At 39.3% G+C, this 21,375-nt stretch overlaps 1 protein-coding gene across 4 annotated transcripts in view; it reads right to left on the bottom strand.

The window, feature by feature from the left end:
- The window catches only part of LOC132392677 (NGFI-A-binding protein 1-like), a 37,742-nt gene extending 16,763 nt beyond the window's left edge, over positions 1 to 20,979 (bottom strand). The window contains exons 1-5 of one of the 4 annotated variants that reach the window (XM_059966885.1): positions 20,928 to 20,979; positions 13,450 to 14,283; positions 10,225 to 10,358; positions 10,092 to 10,143; positions 3,094 to 3,213 (exon numbers count right to left, since the gene is read on the bottom strand). In XM_059966885.1, coding sequence (XP_059822868.1) covers positions 3,094 to 3,213; positions 10,092 to 10,143; positions 10,225 to 10,358; positions 13,450 to 14,268 — 1,125 coding nt within the window. In that variant the 5' untranslated portion in view covers positions 14,269 to 14,283; positions 20,928 to 20,979. The other 3 variants (XM_059966887.1, XM_059966884.1, XM_059966886.1) reach the window with 3 other exon arrangements.
- Between the last annotated feature and the right edge of the window lie 396 nt (positions 20,980 to 21,375).

Below are 21,375 nucleotides of genomic sequence, written 5' to 3'. Positions count from 1 at the left end.
TAACTTTATCAAAGCAAGTGTTGGGGGAATGCATCAATTTACCTCACTTACCCTAAATTCAGATTTCTTATCTCAGCAGTAAATTAAAAAGCCTTCATGGCTGGAATGAGGACAAGATTTGGCATTTTAAATTCAAGTCACTTAGCAAATAGTGACATAAATTGAACAGCAGAAGGTTATGTCCTGGAAAGCAGCATGTACTGAAAATGTCACAAGTCAAATACAATTCTTAATAAACTTATGTGGGTTGGTGCCACGTATATGGCTTGATTGCAAAAACTATGAATGAAATTAATGTGACTGGATGCAATTCACTTCCTTGGGGGAAAGAAAATCAACAAAATGCTTCAAATGCTGGAAAGCCAAAACAAAAACAGAAAATGCTGAAGTGGCTCAGTAGATAGCTCTGATAGACACCAACCTGAAACTAACTCTTTCTGTTCCTAGAGATACAGCCTGATCTGTTGAATATCTTCAGTGTTTCTTTAATTGTTTTAGCTATTTACTCTTTTGTTTAACAAAGTTGATTACAACATTATAGATCAAAAATAATTCAGAATAGAGGGACAGACAGGGACTTGGGAGTTCTTGCAAACACGAGGAAATCTGCAGATGCTGGAAATTCAAGCAACACACACAAAATGCTGGTGGAACGCAGCAGGCCAGGCAGCATCTATAGGAAGAAGTACAGTCAACATTTCGGGCCGAGACCCTCCGTCAGGACTAAATGAAAGAAAAGATAGTAAGAGATTTGAAAGTAGGACGGAGAGGGGGAGGGGGAAATCCGAAATGATAGGAGAAGACCGGAGGGGGTGGGATGAAGCTAAGAGCCGGAAAGGTGATTGGCAAAAGTGATACAGAGCTGGAGAGGGGAAAGGATCATGAAAGGGAGGCCTAGGGAGAAACAAAGGGGGAGGGGAGCACCAGAGGGAGATGGAGAACAGGCAAAGAGTGATGGGCAGAGAGAGAGACAGAAAAAGGGGGGGATAAATAAATCAGGGTTGGGGTAAGAAGGGGAGGAGGGGCATTAATGGAAGTTAGAAAAATCAATGTTCATGCCATCAGGTTGGAGGCTACCCAGACAGAATATAAGGTGTTGTTCCTTCAACCTGAGTGTGGCTTCATCTTGACAGTAAAGGAGGCCATGGACAGACATATCAGAATGGGAATGGGACGTGGAATTAAAATGTGTGGCCACTGGGAGATCCTGCTTTCTCTGGCGGACAGAGCGTAGGTGATTTTGCCAATCACCTTTCCAGCTCTTAGCTTCGCCCCACCCCCTCCTGTCTTCTCCTATCATTTTGGATTTCCCCCTCCGACTTTCAAATCTCTTACTATCTTTTCTTTCAGTTAGTCCTGACGAAGGGTCTTGGCCTGAAATGTCGACAGTGTTTCTTCCTATAGGTGCTGTCTGGCCTGCTGTGTTCCACGAGCATTTTGTGTGAGTTGCTTGAGAGTTCTAGTATAGGATTCCCTGAATGTTAACTTGCAGGCTGAGTTGGTAATACAAGCCAACTGCAATGCTAGCTCGAAGGCTAGAATATAAAAGCAACGATGTAATGTTGAGGCTTTTTATGGGAATGGTCAGATCATATTTAGAGTACCTTGAAAATTTTTGAGCCCTATATCTAAAAAAGGATGTGCTGCCTTTGGAGAGCGTCCAGAGAAGGGTTATGCAAGGAAATGAAAGGGTTAATGTTTGATGGCTCTGGGCCTGCACTCATGGGAGTTTAGAAGAATGAGGGAAAGTGTCATTGAAACCCAATCAAATATTGAAAGAACCAGATAGCGTGCATGTGGAGAGGATGTTTCTGCTAATCAGAGAATCTAGAACCAGAAGGCACAGCCTCAGAATAGGATGTCTCTTTAGAGCAGATATGAGGTGGAATTTATTTAGCCAGAAGGTGATGAATTTGTGGAATTCTTTGCCACAGACTACTGTGGAGGCCCAGTCATTGTGTATAAAAAACAGAGGTTGATAGAAATGATCAACACACACACACACACACACACACACACACACACACACACACACACACACACACACACACACACATCTTTTGCTACTAGCACACAAAGGAATTTAAACTGTGCACAAAAGGTTGTCACCCTCTACCTTGTTAGCATGTTAACTATATTTCACAATCATACACAGTCACATTTCCTTTTCTGGTTTCTGATACAAGCAGTGTTGACAATATGGGTTTTGCAATGATTTGTCTGCAGATTTTCAGACTGGCTTATTTATACTATTTTTACTGAACAAGTTATTCAGTGTGCATATATTGTTGTCACTGGGTAGAAAACTGCATAGCACAAGATACTGGTCATTACAAATCAGAGGGAATATTGGTTGATAGGTTCTTGATTAGTAATAGGGAAAAGACCAGAGAATGGGATTGACAGGGATAATAAATCAGCCATGATGGAATGGCACAGCAGACTCAATGGGCTGAATGACCTCATTCTGCCCCTATGTTTTATGATCTTATCTTCCACCATGATGCAACAAATAAATAAATAATAATGACACTTAACATTTAAACTTCAGAAATATACGTTATTATGCCAGGCAACACAAAACCTTGCTCACCTCATGGGTCATCTGGGCAAAGCAGGTTAATGGTGGCTTCCCCATCCCCCCACATTCCTAACATTACTGTGCACATCTCACAGCAACAGCAAAAGCAAAACACCTCGTGCAGGAGTCATCACTCGTGCAATAGGATCGGTTCTACTTGCGTATTACTCAGTCCCACAATGGGATGCATCGTGTTTGTAGAAAAGCCTTGTCATTATGATGAGGTAAACAATGGTCTTAAATGTCTAATTTAAAAAGAACTGAAACCAAAACTTGCGGTTTATATGATTAAGGTCAAGTTTGCTCACTGCCAGCTCAGGCAGTGCAGTAACTTCAAACCGTTTGGGGGCTTAACTAGCAAATCGAACCAAAGGCTTTGTAATCACTTTCATGCTTCGGATGACAGCATTTGTGACATTTAGGAATAGAAAAGAAAGTTTTTAGTCAGTCGTGTTTCATATGGAAGCCAGCTTGGAACCTTCAAAGTTGTACATAATTTTCTAATTTTGTACCTGAATATGATGAACCATGGCATCATCACCTTTAATCTTGGCAAGGGACATTTGCTCTTTTAATCCCTCTTGTCTCTGTTGTAAAATCTGTAGCGATTCCTGAATGTGAATGGAAGCATCCTGCAAAAATGCAGTCACCTGTTAAATATTTCATTATAAAACTATCAACTATTTCCTATCACTAACTATAGCCAATATGTCACATTTGGCAAAAGGAATAAAGACAAGACAGTACCAGTTTTAAGTACAGAGAAAGTCAGGTAGTAACTTATAGCCTCTCTACATGCTCAATGAATGAGCTTTGGAATTGTCATTTTTCTCTACACGTTATTAAACTCAAGTTGGCATTAAAATACACAAAGGACACAGTGCCAGAACATGCTAATAGACAGCTAGTGATTCCACACATAGCAACACATTCACAATTTCCATACATGTGGAGTGAAGTTTAAAACATGCTGGAGATTAGGTGTGAGTGCACTAGACCTTTAACTCATGGAGGAGCCAAACACATTTCATCACTGGCCTCCGAGCTTTATCCAGCCAAGGCAAATGCATCTGGCATAGCCTCATTCATTTCAATGGGGTCTGTGTCTTTCATTAAGAATATGCTTAGTTATTTCAGGATATATTTATATCTTAATTAATAGTAACTTGCAGGATAAGTTTAAAAATAATTTTCAGTTATCAATTAATTCCATCTGTTTTGAAATGTCAGCAGCGTTTGTGAACAGTGGAATTGTTAGCAAAAGCTATCAGGGTTGTGCTGGGGCAGGGCCCCAGGAAAGAGCTACTCTGCTCACATGACGGACAATGAACTGAGAAAGTACAGCTCTCGGGAACCACGTGACTACAAAAGTCCAGAGTCACTGATAAGTGCAGGTGGGGGGGGGGGGGGTCAAATTGAACATATCTGACCCAAGTTGCATTATTTACCCACAAGACCGATATGTTGATTAAATTAGGAATATGTTTACTATTTTAAGAGCAGGATAGCTCTCAACTGCTGCCAAATCTCTCTCAAACTCAACTTTACAAATGTGAAGTCTCATCCAATCAAAGTTCAATTATTGTGAGTGATTTAAAATTAATTTTTCCCTTCTTTCCATTTCATCTCTTGCCATTCCACTTTGTTTCCTCTCGTTCTTACATATTCTGTACTTTTTTAATACTTCATTATTCTCATATAAACTTTCCGGCGTAGACTGTCTGCTAGTTATGAAGGATCTCGAGTAATGAAGGTGCAGATGAAAAGCCCACAGAAAATCTGTGGGTAGCTGCGTGCATAACATTTGATAAAACACCGTTCACTCACCACTGACCACAAATCTGGGCCAATTTGCCGTACTTCTATGGTGTAGGGTACCTTTAAGAATAGCGTTGAATTAAATTGTACAAAATGATAAATTACTGTACGAAGATTCAGCAGTTCAATAAGAACTACTGGCTTCAATAAAAGATTGGTTTTGTTCTAGTTCCACCATATGCTGATTTTCTAAGTTCATAGCAACTTAAGAGAAACAGCAGACACAACATACAGCACAACTGAGAAATGTGTTAAATGTGAAGAATTTTAAAAGAATCAACTTGACAAACTAAAATTCTGCAATACTTTTCTCAAGATGAAGATCTGTAAGATTAGAGCTACATCAAGCCACACCCACCACATCATCAGCCCGTTCTATGCAACGTGTGTTTACAGCAGCAGCATTCTGGCTTGGACTGGCAAGCCCTGATTGTACAGTGAACTCTTGCAGCAATTGGCAAGCCTTAGAAACACAGCCAACTAAGTTCTACCCCCAAACTTGTGGCTGTCAGAAAAGATAGCAGCTCTAAGTGTCTGCTATTTAGATGTTAAGAAAAGTTTTTTTCAACTTTTAATTTTGAACAGTTAAAGAAGCAGTTATAACAAATACTTAGACTTATTGATTCTAGTTAACTGGGACACATCAGGGGTACAGTTAGGCCCAAATCAGCAGCTGCCCCAATCAGCCAAAGTTTCATGGAAAGAGTTAAAAAGGTTTAAAAAAGACAAACTACCATTTAACTGAGTAACAAATTACGTGTGTAAATGAAATACAAAAGAACACTACTAGTTCTACTACAGTACCATAAAACTGTATTAATTTGTAATGGCTCTTCATGGAGGAATTGATTCAGTGTAAACTGCTGTGTTCTTTTGATTGACTGTAAAGGAACAAAAATTAGTGCAGACGCCTAGACAATAGACTGCTTTCATACAATTTTCAATGATTGCATCTTGCAAATCTTCACTTTCATTGTAACATTGAAGACGATTGCCGATACCTTCAAATTTTTCATAGTTCCTAACTTGAGGTAGTGATTCACTTCAAGCTGTTTCTGGCATCTCCAAGCTTGAATGCATGAAAATACAGTGAGCAAAACAGCTGGGAACAGTCTTACTGCTTATTTCTTGCCAACTATCAGAGACAAAAAAAAATCACTACTTTTTGACCCACAAGAACATGCAACTGACACTATTTAAAAAGAGTGTAGTGTCTAACGGCAAGTGCAAAGGTCTGACACTAGTTAGAAACTGTTCAGCAACAGTCTCCTATACCAGGTAAATGGTATAGTACCTCAAATAAATGAAAGGGCCCTCAGATATTTTCTTGATTAGTTACTGCTCTTTAAGAGTTGTTCCAAATGAGCAGCTACCCTGATTAACTGATGGCCAATTAACCAGAATCCACTGACTTAGAATTAGTTCTAAAAATTATAAATTATATGCTTCATCTGGAGTTATTCCTTACTAGTGAAACAAGGAGAGTCCCTATGCATTTGCCAGGTCTAACCAAGAAGAGGATCAGCCTTCAGATTCCCCAACCTATCTGTCGGGGAACTACTGCTCCACCACAAGGAATCCAATGTTAGAAAGCACAGAGTAACAATGATGAAGATCACTAAAGTAGCTTAAAACATTTACAGAAGGCATTTACATGGCTGCTCAACAGAACTGCCTCAGATTATCAATGTAGTTATTTTAATAAGCTGTGCATTGATAGATATTGGCTATGAATTTGTAGCAAAGAAACACCATACACACAAGCTAGATGTTCTTCTCTTACACTAATTGGAAATCACATTCATAAATTCTCTGTCGTAAATGCAGATAATTTTTTCCCATGACATTTCCAAAACACCTTTCATGGTCCCAGAATACATTCTACAAAATCAGGAAAGTTCACCAACACCCGTACTTTCTGAAGAGGCTGACGAGAGCTGGACCATGAACATCTATACTCACATCATTCTACAGATGCACAGGAGGGAGCATCCCAACAAGCTGCATCACTGCTTGGTACAGGAAGCTGCAGTGCAGCAGACAGAAAGGCTCTACACCAGGTAGTCAAAACTGCCGAACTTATCTCAGGCATCAAGGACATGTATACAGAAAGGTGCCAGAAAAAGGGCCAAAAGCATCATGGAGGATCCCACCCACCCTGCTCATGCAATCTTTGTCACACTACCATCAGGGACAAGGCTAAGTAGCATATATGCCAGGACCACTAAAAATATATACAGTTGCTTTCCTCAAGCAGTAAGCCTGATCCAACACCTCCACCCACTAACCCATCCCTCCACACCCCAACCACCACTACTTTGTCATTTCCTGTCAGTCACCTCACGTACAAGCACTCCTACGCTTAGCATCACTTTATAGACATATAAACAATGTATATAAGCTATCTTATTTATATTTATTGTGCTTTTTTGTTATCGTGTTCTTTGTACTGCAGCGGATCCTGAGTAACCATTATCACATTCTCATTTACACTTCTGTTCTGGAAATGACATTGAACAATTTTGAATCTTGGAAAATAATGTGGACACTTCACAATCAGTCCTATTAGGAAAGTTCTGGACACAGAAAACCAATTTACTTTGCACAATGAGAACATTCTGGCTGGCGAAATCATGAAAGGACCCGAAAAATTTAATCTTAGGGAAAGATACTCCTACTATCTATGTACGTTTAATACTGTTATAGATCTTAGTATTACCCATTCTCCCAAGGAGAATTTCTACACAGATGATCTCTGATCTTGGTTTTCTAATTAGTACTCAGAGTATACATAAATATAACTCCCATTCAAATAAAACTATACAACTGGCATAGAAAATTAGAGAACAGCTAAGATCAAAGGCAAACTTATTCCTTTATTCAAAGTTCATGGAGGTTTAATTTACTAGACATCCCCTCAAATGAGTTAAACACATCACTGCCCATTTATCACTGTATCAGCAAAAATCTAAGCAAAATTTGAAGAGACTTATTTTAATTTCCTTGAAGATACAGCCTAGTAGCTGACAAATGAAAGTGAAGGGATTGAAAATCAGAAACATGACTTGAAGAGGAAAGTCCATTTATGAAATGAAAACACTTAGACAAATTTGTATTTGAACTGCAAACAGGAGGAGTCTGATCAGGATAACTGACTTTGTGTTCTGCAATCACTCCTTAACAAAATACAGATGTCCCACGGAGACCATTCTGAGTGGTTGCATCACCGTCTGGTGGCGCCAATGCACAGAAATGGAAGATGCTTCTGAGGGTTGAAGACTGAACCACCTCCATCATGGGAACGTCTCCCCGCCTTTGCGGGCATCTTCCGAAGGTGCTGCCTCAAAAAGTTGGCATCCAAAATTAAGGACCCCCACCATCCGAGCTAAGTCCTCTTCTCATGACAACCACCAGTGAGGTGCTGCCAGAGCTTTAAGACCCACACTCAACGGTTTACTAACAACCTCCAGATTTCAGAACAGTCCATGAACAATATTTGTCTTTAGCTTCATTTATTTTTATTGTAGCTTATTCTAATTTGTTATACCTGCACTGTAGTGCTGGCACAAAACAAGTTTCACAACTTATGTCAGTGATGATAACCCTGGTATGGATCTTCATACTAATAATGCATAATAGAAAATTTTCAGCCTGCACTGTATATTCAAAGCATCCCCAATCTAAACAGTATTAACATATACAAATAGAGTGAAGGATCTTTACAGTGTACCGAATAGAAAAAGAAAATGGCTGTGAAGATTTACTATTAGCAGGACATTAACATTCATAGCTTAAGAAGACCCTTGCCCAATGCCTGTCTGGCTCTGCAAAGCAACTCTTCTAGTAGACAAGCTATGAAATACTAGAACCAACATAAGGAACATAGGCAGGTTCAAATAAATCAGGCCATTTAGTTAAACCTCGGAAAGTATGCTATGAAGGAAACTTTTCATCATTCCTCAAATTGGATAGAGAATCCTGAGAATGTCAAGAGAGTGAAATTAGAAGGCAGCTGCTGTTTTGAGTGTTATTTTGACTACTGGTCAAACCACCATTGAGTACATCTACATGGAGTTCTGTCACAGGAAAGCAGTATCCATCATCATGGAACCCCACTATCCCAAACATCTTACCATCTTGCTGCTGCAATCAGGAAGAAGGCACTGGAGCCTCAGGATCCCACACCACCAGGATCAGGAACAGTTATTACCCCACACTAATCAGGCTCTTGAACCAGACAGGATAACTTAATTCAACTTCACTCACCCCATCACTGAACTGTTCCCACAGCCACTGGACTCACTTTCAAGGACACTTCATCTCACACTCTCGATATTTATTGCTGATTTATTTATTACTTTTAAAAAATTTCTTTTTGAATTTGCACAGGTTGTTGTCTTTTGCACACTGGTTGTTTGTCCATCCTGCTGGGTGAGGTCTGGATTTGATTTTATTGTGCTTCTTGTATTTACTGTGAATGCCCACAAAAAATAATCTTAGGGTTGTATATGTTGACATATACGTACTTTGGTAATAAATTTACTTCGAACTTTTGAAACAAATTTGCATTTTATTGATTAGCATTATCAGATTATTTGGGTATTATTTTAATTGTATATGTAAACTTTGCTCTATTTATAAATTAACAGACACCTTAGAAATGGGACAACTTTAAACCATTTTCACCATGATTTTTCAGTTACCTATACAAAGAAAGTGACAGGAAAGTATTGTGCACATGCTCTAATCCTCAGTCTACCCTATGATGCTGGCTGCTATTCTCCAGATACAACCACTCCCCACCTATGACCAGCTTTCTAATATTTTTCAGACACCTCACCCCACTCCCTGGCATTCCCTCTGCAAATTATTCCACTTCTCAAAATGTTCAACCTTTTTTTTTAAAAAAAATCTTTACCCTTCCTGGCTGAAGTTCTACTCCCATAGCTTCTTTCAGGAAATAAATGTAAGCACTTCTGATATACAAGACAAGTAACATAATTGTTTGGAAATAATTTTTAAAATTTCATCCAATATTTAAATATTTCTCATTATACAAGTTGTAAATAGAGAACTTTTTAAAAACTGTTGACAATGAATTGATGCATGAGAACGTCATCATAGTGATATGATCAACTTTCTTTTCCAGTAAATAACACTTGGTCATATATATTACTTGCATACAAATTTGATAATTATCATGCAAAATAAATAACGTGTTCTTGTGTTCTGTTCAATTAAATAAGTGACCATGCAGTATTTACATATGAAACTAGTATAGTGCATATGTAACCTTTGTCCCAGTTATTATACTCTGTAGGATTTCTGATTTTATTAAATCATACCACACCCTGCTTAGATTTTGCATGTTCACTGTGAAAATATATTCATTCCATTGGTAAAAAGAATTACCTTTTCCCCCCCAAAAGAGCTGAATCTATCACTTTTTCAAATGCGGGACAAATTCCACCCACACTTGGCCTAATTTTGGATAGAGGCAACCTTTTAAAAGAGAATCTCCTTTCCTTTTCCTGTACTTTAGCATATGTTCACTTTATTTCTCAAAAGCCAGAGTATTATACATACATGAAACTTCCTGACTTTTTGCAAAATGATGTCTCATTATATATCTTTTGCACTCACGAGCAGAAATAGTAGGAAGGATGCACATAAATACCAAATCATATGTTACCTCAGTCTTTATACGCTTGGGAGATGAGTCCTCTTGATCTGCACATCTAGACCTGCAGTTAAATAAACAAGAGCAGCTTTAATAATTAATAATAAATAATCAGGTTAAAATAGTTCAAAATAAAATATCTTACCTGGAAGTTTTGTAAGTATATTTGTAGGTTACTTCCCGGGAGACCTGTCGGGCTAACGAAAATAGTTCATCTCTCCGAGTGAGCAAAGCAATGTCCTTTGTACAAAGCTGAGCGGCTGCTTCATTAACAGTTAGCTGCAGAAAACATCAAATTATGAGTTGTACAGTTACTTTAATGGCTGAGCTGGCTAAAATGTGAATGGCTGAGTCATAAATAGCAAAAAGATTAAGTCCTTGAACTATAATGATTCAGCTGATCTTAGCTGAGTCTATGGCATAGGGGCTACTTTAATTGTAAAAACACCATCACTTTAAGATGCTTCCAAGAAGCATGAAGTGTTATAGATTGTTATCAAGAACTTGCGCACAAGTCAACAAAAGTTGTGGGTGGGAAAGAAAACCAAAGTTCTTACATTGATTACCATCTATTGACTTTGGGAGGTCTATTTGTTGGATGGTTGTAGCAAAAATGGGCTTAGCAACATTGTTTTTTAATGGAGTGAAGGGGATAAAATCACCAAGAAACAGCAAGCCTATCAATAAAGCACACGCCCGAGTTAATGGAGGCTTACAGTCTAATAGTGAGTGGCCATCCAAGTTGCTTTTCTTGTGATCAGAAGTCCCTTTTGGTTTAATCTGTCATGCCGCAAGTTTGATTCGCTGATTTATTGGCTAAGAGCAGAGCTGGATGGCGGAGAGCTGTGTGGCCTTGGTTGTAACATGAACTGAGCCTCAAGCCATGGTGTCTCCTGTTTGCGGCTGCTAGGAGAGAGGCATTGAAGCTGGAAATGGTGACTGTGATACCATTTGTGCTTGCTATCTTGTGTGCACTTTGTGCTGTAGGTGACTGTTGGTACTGCGTTTTGCACCCTGACCATGGAGTAACGCTGTTTTGTTTGGCTGTATTCATGTATGAGTGAATGACAATTAAACTTGAATTGAATTTAATTGAAAGTGTTTAATCTGAGCTGTAGAATTCAAAAATGCAATACAATAAAACTGAAGTTATGAGAACATGCATTATTTCTATAATATAACTTTAGATCTCTTGCCAAGATTAGATGGCACAACTAGTTATTGCAGATTGTTTTCCAAAACCCTACATTATACTACTTTTAGTCCAGCATACTCTTCATGAACTGGAATAAAGAAAGGTGAATGGCAACAGACTAGTTGTTTATGCCTTTACATGTGTGTGTGTGGGGGGGGGGGGGGGGAGCTTTTGCTACAATATGGAGTTCCTCAATTAAAACAGTATTACATGAGGAGAAGATTAAGATTATACAAATTTATAAAATTTCAATACAGTTGAAAGAAAAATGTACAACTTCACAGATACAAGTTACACTTTCTTTGTTTTATGGGTTAATAGTATAGAAAAGTCAAATAAACTGCATCACCACTTTAAATTAATAGTATAGATTTTGTCATCATAATTACAGACATCTTAATGGAATTCACCATTATTAATGTATAAATCCTCAGTAATTTGTGGTGGGGAGGGGTAATGCAATGACAAAAGTTACATAATGCTGAATAATTTGCATTAATATCTAATACTCTTGCAAAAACAACAGCTTGCCCATGGTAATTTCATGAAATTGTTGCATTAATTATCAATCAGACACACTGGCCACTGTCAGTACTGGCCAACCCACCCAAGTTGTTTTACAGTATTGAAATACTATTCTATTTCTTCTTCAATGTCTTTATCCCAAAAAATGAACCACGGAGGCTCACTTCTTCACTTAAGGTTTTTATTTTTGACTTTTTTTTATTCAAATCTTTCCAATATCCAACCTGACCTACACTGATTAAATTTTCCTGTTGTTCCTCCCTTTCTTTCTCAATCAGTGAATCTCATTGATGCCATTGGTTACAGAGTCAAACACCATGGAAACAGACCCTTCAGACCAATTGGTCCATGCCAAGTAAGATGCCCATCTTAGCTAAATTCAGTTTCCCATATTTGACCAATATCCTTTCCTATCCATGTCATCTAATAAAATGTCCATATGTGTGGAGAAAGTTGCCCCTCAGATTCCTATCAATCTTTCTCTTCACCCTTAAAACTATGTCCTCAGTTCTTGATTCAAGAGCTCTGGAAACACTCCGCATGCATTCACCCTCTGTCTCTTGTGACTTTACACAGCTCTACCAACACCTTTATGAAGTTCTAGCCTGCCCAACCTCTACTTACAACCCAGCTCCTCCAATCCAGGCAACATCCTCATAAATCTCTGTAGTCCTACTAGCATAATTGCATCTTTCCTATAGCAGTGTGATCAAAACTGAACATATACTCCAAATGCAGCCACACCAATGTCTTGTACAACTGCAATATAACATCCCAACGTCTATACTCTTTGTCATGACTAGTGAAGGCCAGTGTGCCAAATGTCCTGTTCAACACTGTCTACCTGTAGTGCCACTTTCTGGGAACTAAATACTTGTCTAGTACTTTTGTGTTCCTCCATTCTAGTACTTCCACTAGAATGTCATTCTAGTATGACATTCTCCAGAGCCCAACTATTCACTGTCAAATTACTATTCCAGTTTGACTTCTCAAAATGCAGCAAGGTTTCAGAAATGTCATTGTGTGCATCAAGCTGTTAGTAGCTTGTAACATCGGCAAGTTATATGGAAAAGATCACATTGAAAGGCAATAGAAAAAGTGCAAAAGGTGTACCTGCTGATGTGCTCATGCGCATTCAGTAAAACAGTCTGAGTGAATTAAAAATAACAAGTTGCCTACAATCTGGTCTAGGTTTAATTTGTCTGAAGACTACTGTGTTATGTTGAACGCATTATGGTCAAGGTACTTGACTGTTTATGAAAAGCCTCTTTGTAGACCATGCCCATGTTCTGCAAGAGTCTTCCAGTCACATAATGTTTTAAAATGAGATCTGATCATTTTGTTCATGCTTCAGTCCAACTTTTATTGGAAAGCAAGCATGTGACATTAACAACTCAAATACAGGCTTTGCACATTCCAGTAAATGATCAGAGTACCCAAGACAGACAACACTCCCACCCACTATGAACATATGCATGAAGATCTGTCATTTCTAAACTAAGGCGGGAGCTGAAATCCTGCCCATTTTCAAATACAGCACTTCAGCAAGTTTTGATGACCGAAGCAACATTGACAACAAAAGAAGCTTGGGCTTCACCTACTTCAAAAGTTACAGACATTATAAAAGAACAAAAGAAGAAAATCTTGTACCTCATGAAGTGTAAGATGCTTTCCATCTTTCCTTTTGGAATCAAAACGTCCATATATTGCACTATATTTTCGTATTTCTTCTTCTCTATGAGGATCACCATCTTTCATGTCAAAGATGTGACTGATCATTTTTGCTAACTTCTTATTGGTTCTTAGAAACTCTTTCACTTCATTCTTGTCTGTTTTTTGAATGCCTTGCATCAAACGTTCAACAGATTCTGTAATGGCAACAATGGCAGCAGCATCTAGAGTTTCACCATTTTCCCTCGGCGAGGAGGGAGATGAGGGGTCTGCAGGGGAAAGACTATGTTCACTCTCAGTTGCGGACTGTCCTTGCCAGAACCGTGGCTCATTAGGTATCTGCAGTGGTGAACTCCCTGCTAAACCAGGCTTACTTGGTCCCACTCCCTGTCCGCACAAAGCAGCCAAGCATTTTGGAAACTTCACAGGAGGGTCGCGAAGATTATTGTTTCTTTCATGACTGTTGGCATTTGGCCCAGAGTAGGCAGCTGAGCCCTCAGATATTTTGTATAGTGGGATGCTACTGACCGGAAGAGAGTTCAGTGGTTGATTAAAGATGGAAGGATTTGTCACCCAGTCTCTTAGAGCTTTTTGCAACCTCCTGACATGTAGAGGTTTGCTAGCCATGCCAACCAAGGCCATGATTTCCAAGAATTCCTCTTCCCCTGCTTCACAGAGCTGCTGCACATCATCTCCACCTTGCTGGATGAAAGCATCATAATAAGACAAGAGATTGGCTCGCTGCAGAATACGATAGAGTTGTAATTCACCAAGTGTCCTTGGTAATGAAGTTGCCATGACCAACAGCAGCACCTGTGTTTTAGAAAAGTTAAATTATTACAAGCACATCTTCCAGAGTAAATGTCAGGCTTTGGTTCTTTGCACAGCGAGTTCTGACTACGCTCATACCACACTCCACCTCTGCTTTGTGTAGGTGGCAAGAGACAGGCTCCTCTTGTTTGGAGCATAGACATTCTTTAAAATTCACAGCCTGATTACTTGACCACCATTTCACACCAGGCAAATCAAGTGTTGAGTAAATTTTATTTTGTACTTTAATATTGTTTTCATTTAAAACAAATTATTTACACAGTGGATTTTTCAAAAGAAAAAGATTAATTCAATACTTTGGCACCGAAAACCAGAAATTACTAAAATGTCTCAGCTGTACAGCAACGTGACCTGTTCAGGGGATTGGAAGCAAAAGATATTTTAAAAAGCTATCACAGATCTGAGGTGATTGACAACAGAACTTGAGACAACACAAAGAAAAACTTCTCTTTGCACCATAAGTAGTTGGGGGTTGGAACAGTGTGAACAACAGTCTTCAAAAATTAACTAGGTAAATGACAAAGCTGAAAATGATACAGAAATGTGGAAATATGTGAAACTGCTCTACAAGAGTGCTGGCACAGACTTATGGGCCAAATAGCTTTCCTTTGTGCTGCTGCTTGCTGACTGAATATTTACAAAATGCAGGTGAATAACTATCTGAACTCCCATTCGTAAACCCATATTGGAAGCTACCTGTATGATGAAGGAAGCCCTGAACACCCCTAGACCAAGACCAAAATTGGTTTTGATGGCCAAGGACAGACAAGAGATGCAGGACCTTCATTGCTGCCCTAAACACCAGCAAGACAACGGACAGCAAGAGAAGAGAGTTGCTGTGGAAAGTGTTGATGGGTAAGCACAATACATACTCCTGTCAAGGAACATCGGTAGCCATCTTGAGACCCATACAGCCACTTATTAAAAATGATTATCATGTTGAGGCGTTATTGACTTAGTTGCATGCAGCTATGATATATTTTTCATACTAAGAAAATTATTAAATTTTAATTTTTGGTATTTTTGACAGCAAAAGGGGGATCTTTAGGCAACAATCCTTCCAGCCATGTTAACTGGAATGGAATTAGGCTGGTCAGCCACTCAAACCCATTCCTAATGTCACACTAACTACTTGACATTAGTGAACATCAGGAAAGAATTAAAAAAAAATCAAGTTGATCAATAAAGATGTTGACTGTGGGAAGAAATAAAATTGATGCAGTGCCAAATATATTGCATTGGAGCATTACCAAATGTACTATTTGAATCAAGCTCTCAGTAAAGCTTCTTCACAAGAAAGAATAGAACTCTGAATTCCTGTCTGCACTTGTCTCTTCTTTCTATTTCTTCCCCTTAGCTTGCATTGGGTCTTCACATCAGTAGGCTACAACAGCTTATCCCCAGCTTCATTTACCATAATTTCAAAATCATTTCGATCCTAGACTCAAGTTCAGTGGGTATCTTGATCTCCATTATCACACAAAGCCACATCAGGAGCAATTTTGGAGGTACAAAGCATAATTTACCAGACCACTAAAGCTTCCTGTGAATAACAGCCAGAAAAATTGCTAGTTAAGTAATAGATTAGTCCAGTCAAAAATCACAGTACTTTATGAACATATACACACATAGTTTGGAACCAGGCAAAACCAGCCGTAAATTCCATCAGTTACTTTGAGCAAAAGGTACAAATAAAAAAATAGGATACAATGTTGCATATTTCTGTGTCATTTAGTTCATAACTTGGACTGCACAGAAATGCTATAAAATATAATGGGAATTCCTGTTAACAGTGCTTAAGGCAGTAAACATCAGCATAAATTCAGAATAGGATTTCTCAATTTGCCTAGATGGGGTTGGTGATGGGGTTTTGGCAAAAAGGATCAAGAAGAATTTCTCCACTCAAATATCAAACCAACAAGCTGTAGTTTCAACAATTTTTTAAAATATTATGAATCTCATGGACAGTTTATCTCAAACATGCAGTTGGGTACTCTGAAGATACTTCAGATAAATAACTGTGGCCATTGGTTTCTGCATTATTTTGGTAAGAAGATCTGGCCTGGGACATCAAAATATAAAGTATATGCCTACACTGATTTTAAAATCATTTTTAAAATTGTTTTAAAATTATTCAGTTGCAGTTACCATTTATTTGGTGACATTTGTACATTCTTAACCACAGAAGTCATGGAAGAACTTTGCCTTGAAATGAAAATCCAATTTTATGAACTTGTTTTCAAACACCACACAACTGCCTCCTGCTTTCAGATTTAGAGACTATTGATTTACTGTTTCTAATTTACAGTGATTAATGCTTTAATTTATGTTTATGATTCATTAATTTCAGGAAATTATGAAAGTAAATTTGACTTGTAGAAACAAATCCTTTGGTACACACCATATTGCTATTGTCTAAAAGCCATGTAACCCCTTAGTATTGGGTGCACAGGGACAGGTCATAGTTTGTAAGAGTAGCTATTAGTCAGACAGCAAACAAGGCATGAATTAAGTCTGGCAGAAAGTATAATGCTAGGTTAACTGGCCAGACAAAAGTGCTAAGGTGGATCAGGTAGGTACATAGCTTAAGGAAGTTCGATGCGCTAAAGCTGGATATCTAAACAGCTGAAAGTAGAGTAAATAGGGTTGTCAAACAAATAAAACATGTAAATGAAGGTCACAGGATTCCATCACAAATCCAAAAGAAAAATTGAGAACAAAAGCATTATAGAATTAAGCAAAAATGGTGAGGCATGAATAGGTCTATTTTTTAATTGACTGTTCACTGGTTAGAAAAATTGCAACTTATAATAGATGTCAAATTAAGTTCCAATTGTTTTCATTTTGCTTGTTGATCCCATGCAATAACAGCAATGGTACCAAAAGTCATCAGTCATATGGATACAGTAATTGTATTTCTTAAATATTTCTTAAATCATTAGATTAAGTTTTAATTGAGAAATTAATCACTTTTTTTAAAATCAGTGAACCGCCTTAATTATTTATAGTTGAATATCAACAACATAGACAAGTTTTGTTGGAATACTGAAAACTCTGCTGCCAAGTCCAAAGAAGGTGAGGGGATGTAGGGATTCAATTGTGGTGTGGTGTGGTAGGGTGAACTGGTGGCTATTGAGCACCACCAATGGTGAGACAGTGTGTTTACATGTTGACAAATTAAAACATTTCAATTGCAAATGAAATGTAGATGTAAGACTTGAAAAGTTGGTGCAAGAAAGTGGTAAAATGTATATGAATGTACATTTAAAAAATCCATGGTGTTGCAAAATAAACTGGTAGTTTCTTCTCTAGCTCCACTCCAGCCAACCCACCCCCCATCCCCCACAGAGAGAGAGAGAGAGAGAGAGAGAGAGAGAGAGAGAGAGAGACACACACACACACACAGAGGCCTTTTTCATCAAGGCAAACTTGTGACAAAGGAGGAACTGTGCCAACTTTGGTTTAATTGTTGCAACTATCAACCAGGGTGATGTACAAGGTAAATGGTTCAAAGTAGCTGGAGGAATATTTATGCTGTAATTAAAATTTGCATACTATTCAATTTAAAACTGTAACTCAAGAACATGAAAACTCAAAAATAGGATTTTGCCATTTTATGCCCGTGCTGCATTTAATAAATCCTGGCTAATTTGCCATTTCTACACCATATTTCTCCCTCCCCCCCTTGCCTCTAGATGTCTTTTGTTTTTAGAAATCTCTCTTTAAGTATATTTAGCATATTGGCCTCTATAGACATCTGAGGTTTTGAATTCCACAAGTTCGCCACATTAAGTTAAACTTCTTCTCATCCTAGTCCTAAATATATTAATATATTCACCAAATCTTGGCCACAAACCCTGGCTCCACATCCCCAAGCCAGGGAAATATCTGTCCTGCATTTAGCCTGTTCAACCCACTGCAGTGTTGTACCTTTCAATGAGCCCTCCCCATTTCTTCTGAACTGTAGTGAATGCAAGATTAGTAGACCCAAGTTCTTCCCACTGAATGGTCCTCCCATCACAGGAATCATTTTGATTAAATTGAGTTGCCTCCATGGCAAGAATATCAGGAGTTCAGTTGACCAGCACTGTGCTCAACACTCCAACTGTAGTCTTAGCAAGGAGAAATATAACTAACAGAGGGTCACAGAACTGAAGCATCAGCTGTTCAACTTTCTACATATGCTGAGTTTTTCCATTTCTGTTTCAGTATAGCTATGAAAAAAAATCCATGCATCCATGCTCTTATGTTCAGACCTTCCGACAAACAAGGTACATTTGAGAGGGAAAACTTCTGAGGGCCATTTAAAAAAAACAGTGTTGGGTGCCTGGAGTGCACTCCCTGGGGAAGCAGTGGAGGCAAATACATAAAGGAACTTTTAAGAGCCATTTAGATAGGCACATGAATGTGAGGGAATTGCAAAGGTATGGACATTGTATGGGCAGAAGGGATTAGTTTAGTTGCTCATTACTAATTTCATTGGTTCAGCACAACATTGTGGGCTGAAGGGCCTGACCCTGGGCTGTCCTGTTCTGTGTTTATTTACCTTCCTAGTTCCTTGCTACAACTGCATTTTTAACTTCTTCAACTGGTGTACAGACACCTAGGTTCATTTGCACATCAATATTTCTCTGTATATCACAATTTAAATATTATCCTATCTTTCTGTATTCTTCCCTGCTGTCATATTGAGCTAATTATGCTGCAGGTTTTTTAATTAACAAAATAGAAAATTGATAACTTGGAAACTAAATGCAGATATATAGAATTACTTTATTTCTTACACTTTGCACTCCAATGTACATTTCGGCAAATACTTTACAGTTTGCCTGTGATTTACAAATGAACAATAAAACAAGGCCGATGATGCCTATACCAGCTCCAATACCATTCACTGGCACAAATGTCATTGTTTTTACAACTTCCATTTCTCAATTTGCGCAGGAAACATGGGCAACTGTGACAGTTTAGTGCTGTGTCTGTCATTAAATCTTACCTGGTCTTAAAGCTCATTTCCTCACCTAATATTCTTGCAGCCAGAATACCAACATGGAATGAGAATCTGTCAATTCTACCCTCACCCTAAAACGTCCAGGACTGACAGGACTTCCATTAACACCTTCAGGGTCCAGCTGAGATAAGTTTCAACACTAACCAGGTTGCTTGAATTTCCTCGTTATCATTTCACCCTGAAGTATAAACTAATTTTCGATGCCCAATACAAAAACTATGGCACTGGCGGCCATTTATGTCACACTTCGGTACCAGTGTCAACTCTTCAAGTGGATCTATTCAATAGTGTCAAGAACAATCTCACAACTTACCCTAATAAGGTCTGACCGTCTATGCAACAGTTAAGGAAGAAGGGGGTCCAGGTAAGGCAACATTACCAGCTGATGGAGAAACCGGTCAACCAACGTCAAATCTCATGTTACTGCTGCAGTTAAAGAGATCAGCGAGTTGAGGTTCTTCTGCAAAGCCTGACATCAAGCAGCTGCCCACACACAGGCAGTGGTCATTGTGCAACTCATCCCCAGCTAGACCGACAATCCTTCAGTCGCTGTTTCGGTTGTCAGTATCCCGTACCCCGAATGTTTCCAGTCAGTTTCAAAGAAACCAAGGTTTGATTGAAAAAACACTTTATGCACGATTTCTTCACATCCCTTTCTTATCAACTCTTAGATCCGCTCCACCTTCACTGGACTAAGAACTGACAAGTGATATTTATACAGGGTTGAACGAATCAAAGTAACTTCTTTGAAAGGTCAATGTACGGGACGAACCGAAAAGACACGTCTATCTCATCAGATGCTTTTCGGTAGTAATGTACCACTTTCTTAAAAGTGCTGTGTAGATACAAACACTTACCCACAATGAGACAACATTTAAAAGCTCGCTCTATTTGGTATATAGGCTTCAAATAAATACAACCCAGTCGGTTCTTCCATTATTCCCCCCGCTCCCTTGCACTACTGCAGCTTTCACGCCCACTTGAGCCCATAGTATTCAAGCTCTTTGGGAATCACCCACACAACTACGAAATCCACCCTCTCCTTCCGGCATAAAAGGACCGTACAAACCGGGATTGAAAGGAGAGACAGACAGAGAGAGAAAACAAAGTAACAATCTTCACCAAACAACATTCCCTTCCCAACAAAAAAATACATTTGTCCGGTACACGTTAACACCACCCTGTCACAATTGAAAGGACAGAGCCCCAACATGTGCAAGTAAGCAAGCTTTGCAGCAGAAATGACGCCCGTGCCTACCTGGTGCACTATGAGTCTCTCTCACTCTTTGCTGTGTAACTGGGTGCTGTGGAGGCAATTGAGAACTTTGTCGCCCGCTATCCCGTCGGCTCTGTTCGCACCAAAGCCTCGAACACCGTGGGGCAGAGGGAAGGCGGGGGTGGGAGGTGGAGGAGGAGGAGGATCCCACCCCTCGCACTCACTCTAGTGATGTTGACACGCGCTCCCTCTTTCCCTGCCCGGAGTTGCCCGCGGCTCTAATTACAGTGCGCCTCTCGCTGCTATGATTCTTGGTTTGTTTCTTTTCCCCTTTCCCCACCCCTCAACTTTCTTCTTCTCCTCCTCCACCCTGTCTGTCTCCGATACACAGACACTCACACATAGCCCCTGTGCAGCCTCCTCCCCCTCCGGGCTGTATGGGATATTCCGCTCTTGCTCATACTCACTCCCACACGGGCAGCGTGACGCAGATCCTGGCGTGGGAGGACGCAGCGAGTGGGAGGCTGGTGGAAGGAATACCAAGCATAACTAGTGTAGCGACGAATTGCAATCCAGTTAGTTTATCGCCAGCTGAGCATTAGCTGCAGGGACTGCTTGTCGCCTCTATTTATAAAGTCTCCCTCACCGTGAAAGCAAAATACAATTTATTTTTCTAAATGTGTGTGTGTGTCTGCCTCTCTCTTGCAGTCCAACAGCTTTCTCGCGCTTGCGGAGCACATGTGGTAACATCTCGCTTTGAGAGGGACGTCTCTCTAAAGACTAGGAGTGGGCGGGGGTGGTGCTAGATAGGCTGATACAGAATGTACAATTTTATAGCTGTGTGAAC

This window comes from Hypanus sabinus, chromosome 4 (genome assembly GCF_030144855.1).
Source record: "Hypanus sabinus isolate sHypSab1 chromosome 4, sHypSab1.hap1, whole genome shotgun sequence".
Taxonomy (NCBI): domain Eukaryota; kingdom Metazoa; phylum Chordata; class Chondrichthyes; order Myliobatiformes; family Dasyatidae; genus Hypanus; species Hypanus sabinus.
This window is presented reverse-complemented; position numbering and strand designations above follow the sequence as displayed.